A 13,830-nucleotide genomic window follows, 5' to 3' on the forward strand; every position below is an offset into this window, starting at 1 on the left:
AGTGTCACTAGCCCAGCTCCCTGGCTCTTAGTGCCACTAGCCCACCTCCCTGGCTCTTACTGCCTCTAGCCCACCTCCCTGGCTCTTGGTGCCACTAGCCCACCTCCCTGGCTCTTAGTGCCACTAGCCCACCTCCCTGGCTCTTAGTGCCACTAGCCTACCTCCCTGGCTCTTACTGCCTCTAGCCCACCTCCTTGAATCTTGGTGCCACTAGCCCACCTCCCTGGTTGTTAGTGCTACTTGCTCCTCGCTGGCTCTTAGTACAACTAGCCCCCCCCCCTGGCTCCTAGTGCCACTAGCCCATCTCCTTGGTTCTTAGTGCCACAAGCCAACATCCCTGGTTCATAGTACCACTAGCCCACATCCCTGGCTGTTAGTGCCACTTGCCCACCATCTGGCTCTTAGTGCCACAAGTCCACCTTCCTCACTGTTAGCGCCACTAGCCCACATCCCTGGAGCCAGATTCACGAAGGGGTTACTCAAGCACTTACGAACCTGTACATCGTTTCTCAATCTTTGACGGCATTGTTTACAGTTATTAAGCAATGAGCTCTGAAGCACAATGGGGCTGTTTATAACAATAACAACAGTTGATTTGGAAGTTTTCATGCTAATAGAATGTTCAATAAATGTAACCAAAGTCGTTAAAGATTGAGGAAAGATGTACACGTTCGTAAGTGCTTGTTTAACTGCTTCGTGTTTCTGGCCCCTGGCTCCTAGCACCATGTGCCCACCTCCCTGGTTCTTATAGCCACTAGCCCATCGCCCTGGCTCTTAGTGCCACTGGCCCACCTGTCTGGCTCCAAGTACCACTAGCCCACCTCCCTGGTTCTTAGTACCACTAGCCCACCTCCCTGGTTCTTAGTACCACTAGCCCACCTCCCTGGTTCTTAGTACCACTAGCCCACCTCCCTGGTTCTTAGTGCCACTATCCCACCACCCTGGCTCTTAGTGCCACTAGCCCACCTGTCTGGCTCCAAGTACCACTAGCCCACCTCCCTGGTTCTTAGTACCACTAGCCCACCTCCCTGGTTCTTAGTGCCACTATCCCACCACCCTGGCTCTTAGTGCCACTAGCCCACCTTCCAGGCTCTTAGTGCCACTAGCTCACCTCCCTGGCTTTTAGTGCCACTAGCCTACCTCCAGGCTCTTAGTGCCACTAGCCTACCTCCCAGGCTCTTAGTGCCACTAGCCCAACCCCTGGCTCTTAGTGCCACTAGCCGAGCCTACTCCCAAGCTCTTAGTGCCATTAGCTCACCCCCAGGCTCTTAGTGCCACTAGCCCACCCCCAGGCTCTTAGTGCCACTAGCCCACCTCCAGGCTCTTAGTGCCACTAGCCCACCCCCAGGCTCTTAGTGCCACTAGCCCACCCCCAGGCTCTTAGTTCCACTCAACCCCTTTCATATACTTAGATATCTCCAAGACTGAGTAACTGAGGGCCAGCACCTCACTAATTACCATTGCCTCCAGAGTGCTACACGTTAGTCAGTTCTTATTCCTGGACCTCAGGATTGTTGTCTTATTATGATAAGTAGGAACGTTAACGTGCCTTCCTGCGCTTGGACCCTCTCGCCCTGTGACACAAGGAACCTCGCCCACGTGACACAAGGAACCTCGTCCCGTGACACAAGGAACCTCGCGTCGTGACACAAGGAATCTCGCGTCGTGACACAAGGAATCTCGCATCGTAACACAAGGAACTTTGCCTCATGACATAAGGAACCTAGTCCCGTGACACAAGGAACCTCTCCCAATGACACAAGGAACCTAGTCCATGTGACACAAGGAACCTAGTCCATGTGACACAAGGAACCTAGTCCATGTGACACAAGGAACCTTTCTCCATGACTCAAGGAACCTCGTCCCGTGACACAAGGAACCTCTCCCCCATAACACAAGGATCCTCTCCCCCCCATGCCACAAGGTACCTCGTCCCGTGACACAAGGAACCTCTCCCCATGACTCAAGGAACCGCGTCCCATGACACAAGGTACCTCTCCCCATGACACAAGGAAGCTAACGCCTTGACACCAGGAACCTCTCCCCCATGACACAAGGAACCTCGTCCCGTGACACAAGGAACCTCGTCCCGTGACACAAGGAACCTCGTCCCGTGACACAAGGAACCTCGTCCCGTGACACAAGGAACCTCGTCCCGTGACACAAGGAACCTCGTCCCGTGACACAAGGAACCTCGTCCTGTGATACAAGGAACCTTGTCCCATGACACCAGAAACCTCTCCCAAAGACTCAAGGAACCGCGTTCCATGACACAAGGTACCTCTCCCCATGACACAAGGAAGCTCACCCCATGACACCAGGAACCTCTCCCCCATGACACAAGGAACCTCGTCCCATGACACAAGGAACCTCGTCCTGTGACACAAGGAACGTCTCCCCATAACACAAGGAACCTCTTCCCATGACACAAGGAACCTCTCCCCATGACACAAGGAACCTCGTCCTGTGGTACAAAGAACCTCTCGTCCTGTGGTACAAGGAACCTCTCCTCATGTAACAAGAAAGCTCGTCCCATGACACCAGGAACCTCTTCCCATGACACAAGGAACCTCGTCCCGTGACTCAAGGAACCTCGCCCCATGACACCAGGAAGCTCGCCTCATGACACCAGGAAGCTCGCCTCATGACACCAGGAACCTCGCCCCTTCCACGGTTTATATAGTTCCCTTGGTTGCAAATTAACATGTCTTGACTTCGGAAGTGTATTGCTCAATATTGCTCCTAAGTTGTGGGGTTTGCAGTGCCATGATGCAAGTAAGACAGGACGACAGGTTAGTCACCTACTCTGACTTCCCCATTGCCTTAGTGTCTTACTGTGACCTCCCCATTGCCTTCAGTGACCTACTGTGATCTCCCCATTGCCTTCAGTAACCTTTACTTCACTGTTTTACTTGGACGCGAGGGCGACCATTCTTCTGCCCTGAGATATCAGCTGTGTTTGTATATGGATCAAACCCCACCCCCTCCCATTGTCGTTATCGTAACGTGAGGCTAGCATGGTATCTTGCCACCCACCCCCTATTTCAGCTCAGCTAATGCGATATAAGCTTGGTAGGGTGTCTTGCCACCCCTTCTCCCTCAGCTACCGTGACAGGAGCCTGGTAGAGTATCTTGCCACCCTCCCTCACCACCACCAGCATCCACCACTACTGCTGGTTGGTTCTGAGAAGCTTTCTGTTTCCCTCTCACTCTGTCCTTCGCACACTCTCCGTTCCCCTACCCCATTACATCCCTCGTATACCGCTCCGTCCTCATCCCCTAATTTTCTCCTTTACTCTCATCCCCTTTCCGTTTAAGTCTTTCCCTTAATTCCCTCTATTCCACACCCGTATCTTCCCTTGTGTTCTACTTCTCTACAAATATAGGTATCCGGCCCCTGGTCTTACCATGCTTCTGTTGTGTGTGATTGCTCAAGGGACGCAATGAGACCAATCACTAGGTGGCCCTCCCTGGAGCTATGTAGCCAACATAGCACCATCGTACAATGTGTATCATATGTAGCTCTAAAGGCTCCTGTATAACCTAAGTTTAGTACATGGCTCTCTGCAGCGCCTTTCCGTCTTGCATGCCACAAGCTAGCACAGACTTCTAGACCCGAGGCCATTACAGTGGGTGAAGGAAGGAAGGAAGGCAGGTGATACCTTCTACTGTCACCCGACACCAGTCACCCAACATCACAGGCTGACGTATTCCTGGGGCGGTTGTCAGGTTAGGGGCAACCTGTCCTCTTACAAATTACTTCTGAATTTGGCCGTTTGCCCGAAAATGGATGTAATTTAAAAATGAAAAACTTTAAAACAAAATTAGATTTTTTTTTCCAAAACAGCAAGTTAAGGGTCCTCTGGTAGGTTAGGAGGGCAGGGAATTTCCATAATGTTTCAAAACGTCATGAAAGCCGTTAATTGACAGTTTTCTCTCCTAACCTAACAGAGTAAGCCAGAAGACTCAAACAGAAAACGGCAGTACATCACTTTCGTGAGCCGATTTAATTTAAAATTATGTCTATTATTGGCCATAGCGCGCAAACGAGCGAAAACCGACGTTATTTTTAAGAGGACGGGTTGTAGGGGCATAACGGCTGGCTGCTCCCTATGTTCCTCAAGACTTGTGTGCACTCTGGCTCCACTTCTCTTACTGTTTGCTTAGGTTAGGTTACTTTAGCTCAAGTTACGTTGGATTACATTAGTTCTAGTTATGTTTCATTACATTAGCTCAGCTTACGTTAGGTTATGTTAGCTCAGCTTACGTTAGGTTACATTAGCTCAGCTTACTTTGTTACATTAGCTCAGCTTACGAGAGGTTTATTTACTCTTTTATGCATCATTCAAGCACATATGTTTAAAAGCTAGATATTATCTAATTTAATATTTCATCAAGCTGCTCCATATTTGACATACATTTAATACAAGCAGCCAGCCGGTTACTATATAACATATTGTGTCAAATGGTTGTGGAAGTTACTGGATGCTTGTACTGGTACTTCAGAAAGGGTAGGTCACCCAATACTTACACCAATTGCGTTATTAACCTTAAATGTGGTCCAAGCAACAACCAGTTTTCAAACAAGTGGTACAACCACTATTACAATTATACTTACGCCCTCAGGAGTGGCCGTCAGTGTTGACTGTTTCAGGAGAGTTTAGCAGTATTTGCCACTCTAACAAGAATAGGTAGTACTTGCCACCCTAACAAAGATAGGCAGTAGATACCATCCTAACAAAGATAGGCAGTACTTGCCACCCTAACAAAGATAGGCAGTACTTGCCATCCTAACAAAGATAGGCAGTACTTGCTATCCTAGCAAGGACAAGCAGTAGTTGTCATCCTAACAAAGATAGGCAGTACTTGCCACCCATCCTAACAAGGATAGGTAGTACTTGCCATCCTAACAAGGATAGGCAGTACTTGACACCCTAACAAAGATAGGCAGTACTTAGCACCTTAACAGAGATAGGCAGTAGCTGCCACCCTATCAAGGATAGGCAGTAGCCGTCACCCTATCAAGGATAGGCAGTAGTTGAAACCTTATCAAAGATAGGCAGTAATTGCCACCATAACAAGTATAGGCAGTAGTTACCACCGTTTCAAGGATAGGCTTTAGTTGCCACCCTATCAAGGATAAACAGTAGTTGCCACCTTATCAAGGATAGGTTCACATGGTGCAAAGACATGCAACTAAATGGCTTCCAGACCTGAAAATCAAGAGTTATGATGAGAGACTAGATGTGTTAAATATGCCATAGATAGAAGAAAAAGAGGTGATATGATCACTGCTTACAAAATAATAGCCGGGATCGACCAAATTAACAAAGAGGAATTCCTGAAACCGGCAACTCCAAGAACAAAAGGTCATAGATTTAAACAAACTAAACATAGCTACCAAAGAAATAAAAAAAATCACTTGCGAACATAATGGTAGATGGCTGGAACAAGTGTGGTGGTGGTGGAGGCCAAAACCGGCAGCAGTTTCAAAGCATTATATGATAAAGAATACACACACACACACACAAAGATTAGTGCGAAGACCATTACGGAAGTATAGGATGAAGGGAAGACAAAATCTTCGACCAGACCTGGGGGTGGACACCTGATGTCGACTCCCCAAATATGATGCCAGAAACCCACCTTAGCAGAACAAGAACAGCGGCATATGACATACTGGCCAACATCCGGGTATCCTTCAGAACTTCGACTATGTGGGGCCCTCAGGGCCCTATATACAGCAAAGGTAAGACCCACTCTTGAATATGTGTCACCGGCATGGAACCCTCTACCTAAAAAAGGACAAGGAGAAAGTAGAAAAGGTCTAAAGATATGCAGCAAGACTCATTCCTGGGCTGAAGGGATTGAACTATAAGGAAAGACTGAGATAATTTTTCCTCGATGTCATCTGGGTTGGTCATGGTTGGAATATATGTACTGATCAGCATCGCACTTCTCCTGCTCTCAAGCAGAAGCTGGACCGTCAATAAGCGGTCGTCGATGCCCTCTGGAAGCTTGGCAAGTTTTTGAACGAGGTGGGATCCAATGGCAAATTAAACGCCAGCTTCTCGTCGTTTAGCGTTACAGCGACCACCCCAGAAAAGGGTCTACCCACCACCACGTTCTGTAAGCTAACCTTAGTCACCCAATCGTGTTTCACTGAGTGCTGATATGCCCACATTGTCGCACGCTACTTCCTTTGCAACTAGTGCAGTTCGCCTTTCAGGTCTTTCTGCCTTGGTGTTATCCAGCAGAGTTTGAACGTTCCAAATACCGAGATTGAGCACCCCCTCACTTTTTTCATTGTATTTATTCGACCGCTGTGAGGGATCCCCGACCGCCGCGGTTTGCTAGCCAGGGTGAATTGAAGCAGGCTATGGTAAGGTACCTTTTCTAGCCCCTTCCTCGAAGGAAGTTAGCGTAATGTGTCCTGAAGAGACAACATCCGGGCTCAGACACCCAGGGGGCTGCCGAACTCTGATGCTGCTTCGGTCCAGTATAGAGCGTCCCTATGCCCTGAGCCGCCTGTATGCAGGTCTGTAACTACAGCTTCCACTGTATCCTCACCTGTTGCTTCGCCAATTGCCCATCGCCACAGGACTTGAGGTTGTGCAGTATGGGTTGAAGTCACCTGTCCTTAACTTGGATTAAAGTGAGGGAGAGTTGTGCAGATCGTCAGCCTCGCGCTCTCGCCCCGACCTATCTGGGTCCAGCGGCAAGACAAATCGAGATGGCAGGAGATAGGTTAGGAAGTAGTGGATGGCCAGCAGTATTCTACGTGACTCACTGTGCCCTAGTTGTGCTCTACAACACTGCTGGTATGCTTGTTGAACCATTCTGGTGGTTTCCTCTGCGCAGTCCGCCAGGTTTAGTCTTCGCATGCGTAGGTAGATAAGCCTTAGTTCACTGAAAGTCTCAAACCTTCGGCTACCCTTACCTGGTTTTGTCCGCCAGTCGAAGCAGTTTACCGGAATGTGGCCGCTGTTGCATGCAAACAGCTACTAGGAGCCACAAGTGAGAGTTGAGTGCAGGTAGGGACCAGAGCAGGCAAAACCATCCAAACGTGCGGCTGCTCCAACCCGTTCTCGCACTTTCGTATAGTCAATATTGACTTATTAAATAAGTCGCCCTCTGATTATTTTGCGTACTTGATGGTGCTACATAGCCTTCCCGGTTTGGTGCCTTCTTTTGATAATTACTTACTTACTTATTAAATAAGTGCATATGTGACATACTATTTTATTGTGAATATTTTAGTTTACCTTGAAAAGCTTCATAGAAAACACCGACCTTACCTAACCTTCTTAGTATGTTAAGATAAGCATCTTATTGCTTCGTAATTACAATTATTACTTAACCTATTATAGGTATAGGTTAAGTAATAATTGTAATATAATTGTAAAATAATAATTGTAATATAATTGTAAAATAATAATTGTAATATAATTGTAAAATAATAATTGTAATATAATTGTAAAATAATAATTGTAATATAATTGTAAAATAATTGTAATTGTAATACAATTATTACTTAACCTATTATAGGTATAGGTTAAGTAATAATTGTAATTACGAAGCAATAAGATGCTAATCTTAACATACTAAGAAGGTTAGGTAAGGTCTGTGTTTTCTATGAAGATTTTCAAGGTAAACTAAAATATTCACAATAAATTAGTATGTCACATATGCACTTATTTAATAAGTCAATATTGACTGTATGAAAGTGCGAGAACGGGTTGGCTGCTCTGAGGTACTACCCCTCACTGACACTCCAGACACCCTCAAGACTAAAGTATATATGTGCGCAGGCTCCTGCCCTCGATAATGGGACATGTTGACTAATTTTTATAAAAGAAGCTGCTGAGGCCATGAGCAAGGTGTTCACGATGATCTATAAAACCATCACTGGACATACCTAGAAAACGAGAAGGCAGCCAGAGTCTTATGAATATACTATGAAGGAGAGGCACGGAAGCAGCTGAACATACTCCATTGTCACTGACATACATTCTCGCCAAGGATCTTGAGAGAATAGTAAAGCCGGGTCTAATGCACTAACTATATTACAACATGGACATAGGGAAGGACAGCCCTGCACAACAAACCTTTTAGAATCCAACGAGCAGGATGACTTCAGTTCAGACAAGAACGAACAGACTGCATATTCTTTGAATATCAGAAGGCTTTTGACATTGTTCCTACACAATAGACTCCATATAATCTTTAAACAAAAATGTTTTGACTGGCAGTATATTAAAATGGGGAATCCGTAATAAAATAAAACCTGGCAATAGGATAGAAATAGGAATGAAGAGGTATAATAAGCGGTATTCAGCAAGGGTCAGGTTTGGGTCCCATATTAGTTAACTTATTTTATGCATAAATTATTCACTTAAATTTTAAGTGAATAATTTTAATTAAATCAAAATAATTTATTTTCTTCCTTCATGTCAATTTTTGTGGACACTGGGAAGCTGATGAAAAATATTAGCACGAGTTTCAATGTAATAGATTATACTTGAAGGTTTGGACACACTACAAAAGCAGTCCGACAACGACAGTCACAACACCATCACTTGGAAGATCTTGTCAACAAGATGTTAACATTTGTGCCAATTATTTCATTAGTTAAATTTTCTACATATATACAACTTTTACGCATATTTTCTACATAAATACAGACACCGAGTCACAATAGTGTGGCAGGACACTTGACACAACCTACACATCTGAAAATAAAGGAAATGCCGACGTTGTGGTCCGTCCTGGATCATTAGCAAGTGTAAAAATAAAAAGTATTTGTGGCCTGTCACTTGGTCCCGTCATTGGGGAACTATCAACAAAACTCATATGGGATACTTTGGGGCCTCCTTTGACTTTGATGAATAGCAGTGCTTTTGTTAGCCAAGCCTCCTTTGCAGAACACTGTATGTTCACGATATATAAGGGTGTACACCAAGTAATAGCTTTATAGTGATGGTTAAAATAGAATACTATTTTAGCAATCTGAGGTTAAGATTAAATAGGTTTAAACAGTCACTACGAAAAGTAGTCATATTTTGTCATTTTAATTTTAAAACTGTGCAAGTTGACCTCATTAAAGCCAGGTCACCGACCTTTGAACACATAAAACACAAGCATAAGTCTCGTTTATTTTCCCTCTGGTCACGTACCTGGCCACCTACCTGACCCAGTGACCACACCGCTACCGTGGTGTTGCTGCGATACTGCCGCTTCCCTATGCGGCCTGTTTACCTGTCACGTGTTCCTTGCAGCTTATGTGGTGTGGCCAGGGTAGGTCTGGTGTCCAGGGGACTGCTGCCACCACACCGCAGGATGCCTTTTCTCTTGAGGTATCACATCACCTATATCACCCCTCATCCCGCCATCTTGAGGTCTCACATCACCTATATCACCACTCGTCCCGCTATCTTGAGGTCTCATGCCACCTATATCACCCCTTTTCCCGCCATCTTAAGATCTCACATCACCTATATCACCCCTCATCCTGCCATCTTGAGGTCTCATGCCACCTACATCACCCCTCGTCCCGCCATCTTGAGGTCTCACGCCACCTATATCACCCCTTGTCCCACCATCTTGAGGTCTCGTTTAACTCAGGCCTCCCTGGACACACTTATGCCTACCACCTCCACACACTCTCTCCAACTCTAAGTCAAAGGAGACATTTTCTTCCAGATTTCCATGGTTCCAGTGGCGACGAGGAGGTGGTGGAGGAAGACGTGCAAGCTCCTGGACCCATGATGGATTCCGGAAGTGATGTGATCCTCGATTACCCTGCAGATTGCTTCAAAGAAGCCTGTTATGTGAAGTGTCCTTGGTGTGCGGTTAGTGTTATCCTCAGCTTACTATATTTAATGCAAGCTTCATAAAATTTCCTATAAATGCAATTTATCGCAACTTACCTTAAGACACGTAAAGAAACTTCCCTCTCTAAAGTGTATTTGAGTAGCAAGACCCGGAGTTTTATTGCTGTTAGGTCTGAGTCCTGAGGCGGCTCGAGGGAGGAAGGTGAGCTGTGCATGGTAACTGGTGGGTCGTGTACACTGGTAGATCGTGCACATAATGGGTTATGTACACTGGTGGGTCGTGAACACCGGTGGGTCATGTACAATGGTGGGTCGTGTACACTGGTGGGTCGTGTACACTGGTGGGTCGTGTACACTAGTGGGTCGTGTACACTGGTGGATCGTGTACATAGTGGGTCATGTACACTGGTGGATCGTGTACATAGTAGGTCATGCACACTGGTGGGTCATGTACACTGGTGGGTCGTGTACATAGTGGGTCGTGTACACTGGTGGATGGTGTACATAGTGGGTCATGTACACTGGTGGGTTATGTACGCTTGTGGATCGTGTACATAATGGGTTATGCACACTGGTGGATCATGTACATAGTGAGTCATGTACATTGGTGGGTCGTGCACACTAGTGGGTCATGCACACTGGTGGGTCATGCACACTGGTGGGTCATACGCACTGGTGGGTCGTGCACATTGGTGGGTCGTGCACACTGGTGGGTCGTGCACACTGGTGCCATGTTCATGCATAAAGACTCGTCAAATATTCCCTTATCACATTACTCTTAATGCATTCGTATTTATTTTGAGCTTCCACTACAGTGACACAGAACTCATGGGTCACCCTGTAGGACTGACTCATGGGTCACCCTGTAGGACTGACTCATGGGTCACCCTGTAGGACTGACTCGTGGGTCACCCTGTAGGTCTGACTCGTGGGTCACCCTGTAGGTCTGACTCGTGGGTCACCCTGTAGGTCTGACTCGTGGGTCACCCTGTAGGACTGACTCATGGGTCACCCTGTAGGACTGACTCGTGGGTCACCCTGTAGGTCTGACTCGTGGGTCACCCTGTAGGACTAACTCATGGGTCACCCTGTAGGACTGACTCGTGGGTCACCCTGTAGGACTGACTCGTGGGTCACCCTGTAGGACTGACTCATGGGTCACCCTGTAGGACTGACTCGTGGGTCACCCTGTAGGTCTGACTCATGGGTCACTCTGTAAGTCTTGTGGGATTTTGCAACTTCTGGCTCCCTAAAATAAGGACCTAACTACCAATATAACGGCAATTTAGCTGTCTTCAATGGCAATAGTTATATCCAGTGGCCACTAGGAAACTTGTTTTCTCTGTGAGGTAGTGGACTGTATCTATTCTCTGTGTTCAGTTTTCAGGGTGATCCAACAAGAATGGTGCTGCTGTCATTAACTTGCTTTGGTGTGTGAATTAAATTAACTTTAGCATGTTTTGGTGTGTAGATTAACAAATCTCCACTTACCACTTAGTAAAAAGTAATATATGTATAATGCAGTGAACATTTATACGGTTACAAATTATTTTAGCCTATCCTTTTGATCTGGTATCTTGCGACATATGAATTATGATGAACAATGACAAGATTATTTAATTCTTTAATGTTATGAATTGATCTATTGCAAATGTATACTTTAATTTATCTTAGCAATTGCAATATATTGTGTCTACACAATATATACAGATTTGTTAACTATTGATTAACCTAGTTAGTATATTTTTATTTTAATAACAAGTAATTTACTTACTGAGGTGAGCTTTAAAGCCCATGGTTTAACTGCACCTGCAAAATAACGGGGTTAGTGACACAAAGAATTGGATCCAATTACTATTGTTACTACACCACCAGCCTCCCTTATTTAGTTAAGATGCACGTATGGAGCTCTATCTTCTTGTACAAAGATTTAATTCTCTTGTAGGGCCAGTAGTGTTGTTCACTGCTGATGTTGAAATGGTGTTATCTAGATTCCATCGGCTTCTGGCTCCAGGAGTCCAGTGTTGCTCACACTCCACTCAACTTGGGGCAAGACACACCCTTATTTCATAAATATCATATGTCCTCTTGTTTATACATATTTATGTGAAGTTTTACACCACCAACTAGGGGCTCACGGAAGATAGACGGCTAAAACTAAGCTTAGACGACTATGGAGTGTACCCATGAGGTGGAATGGCTATGTTTACTTGGGTGTGAGGCATCACTGCTGTGGCGACAATGTACTCACACACACTGCTCTCATTGTTTCTTGGCAAGACACACTCAAAACACTAAATCATGTGTCTTATTGTTTATACACATATTATGTGCTGTTGACAACCATTGAGATTCGTGGATGTTAAACGGCGGCAAATAAACAGCTTGAACACCGTGGGGTATTGTTGTTGATTTAAGAGCGACGACAATCGTGGGATCGGAAGCACCCCAGCGACCCTTGAATGGTTAATTGCGAAACCGAATGGCAGATGATTGGGGAGCCCTAGGAGTCCCTCAGGGGACAAGCACTGGCCCCGCCCCACACAGAGAACACTGGGTAGCAAAACTATATACTCGGCCCCAAACTAAAATGAAAAGTCATGCGGTGCCCTCTGGAAAGCAGAAACCAGCCGCCCACCACGCCCGAGGGCACACCAGGAAGTGACCAGGATTCCCCAACTCCCAGCACCTCTCGGCCCAGCCGGCGCCAGACACCGTCACCCTGCCAGGAGAACCAGTCAGAAAACGCCAAAAAAAAAACTATCAACAATCCTGTGACCCAAGGCAATATTTGCGCCAGGCGTCGTACAAACCAAACCATTGAATAGGGATGCCAAACGGCAGTATCAAATGCAAAACACAAAACAGAATGTGATCCAGCGGCTCCCAGGCGGAGGAGGTGTCCAGATGTCTGCTCGCCGTCAAGGTAGAACCAGGAGTCCCACCGTGGAGTGTTGTTGATTTAAGGGCGACAACAATCGTGGGATCGGATGCGCCCTGGCGTACCCGGTTGGGTTAATAGCAAAGCCCGTAATGGTGAAACGCAAAGCCAAATCGCGAAATAAGTAACGCCAATCACGGGAAACTAATATGCCATGTGGCAAAGAAACGCAGACAGGCAGATGATTGGGGAGCCCCCAGGAATCCCTCAGGGTGACAAGCATTGGCCCCGCCCCACACAGAGAATACAGGGTAGCAAAACCAAAATCTCTGCCCCAACGAAAACACAAAAGTCATCCAGTGTCCTCCGGCAGAGCAGAAACCAGCTGCCCACCACGACTGAGGGCACACCAGGAGCCCATCAAGACCCACCAACCCCCGGCACCTATCGGCCAAGCCGGCCCCCGAACACCGTCACCCCGTCGGGAGAACCAGCCAGAACACGCCAAAAAAAAAAATATCTTCAATCCCGTGACCCAAGGCGATATGTGCGCCAGGCGTCGTACAATCGGACCGTTGAAAAGGGATGCCAAACGGCAGTAGCAAAGCAAAAACACGAAAACAAGACGTGAACAGGCGGAGGAGGTATCCAGACGTCCACTCGGCTTCAAGGTTGAACCAGGAGTCCGTACCGTGGAGTGTGTTCTCATGGCGGGGGGAGTTTAGTTTACTAAACTGACAGCATCTTGACACTAATGCGATCCACCCCAAGGCGGGTATTGGTTGCCCTACCTGTTTTAATGATCCATTTATACAATCGTTAAACAAAGTATTTGGTTAAATAATCATTTATTAAGTATATGTATTTATTTTGGCATATTACCTTGATATGCTTAGAGCTATCAAATTTAATTACATATCCTGGTATTGATTCATTCTACAGGAGGGTTTCCTGAGATGTAGTTCACAAAATGGTCGTATTATGCTGACTTGACACACTCTTTGTCTTGAGAGACCTTGACTGCTACTATAAATACCCATGTCTGGTCCATGTGCTTTCATAGACCATGCTACTCAGACATGTTATGCTATAATTTTGGTGGAAAATTTTCCACAG

The 13,830-nt window shown here is 46.2% G+C and overlaps 1 protein-coding gene across 9 annotated transcripts in view; it reads left to right on the top strand.

The window, feature by feature from the left end:
• Window positions 1-13,830, top strand: part of LOC123767550 (sodium voltage-gated channel paralytic) — a 328,629-nt gene that overhangs the window by 258,727 nt on the left and 56,072 nt on the right. For all 9 annotated transcript variants that reach the window (XM_069310346.1, XM_069310351.1, XM_069310354.1 and 6 more), the window contains one exon: window positions 9,703-9,851. In XM_069310346.1, coding sequence (XP_069166447.1) covers window positions 9,703-9,851 — 149 coding nt within the window. The remainder of the gene's footprint in view (window positions 1-9,702; window positions 9,852-13,830) is intronic.

The sequence above is a fragment of the Procambarus clarkii genome, chromosome 67 (assembly GCF_040958095.1).
Source record: "Procambarus clarkii isolate CNS0578487 chromosome 67, FALCON_Pclarkii_2.0, whole genome shotgun sequence".
In the NCBI taxonomy this organism is placed as follows: domain Eukaryota; kingdom Metazoa; phylum Arthropoda; class Malacostraca; order Decapoda; family Cambaridae; genus Procambarus; species Procambarus clarkii.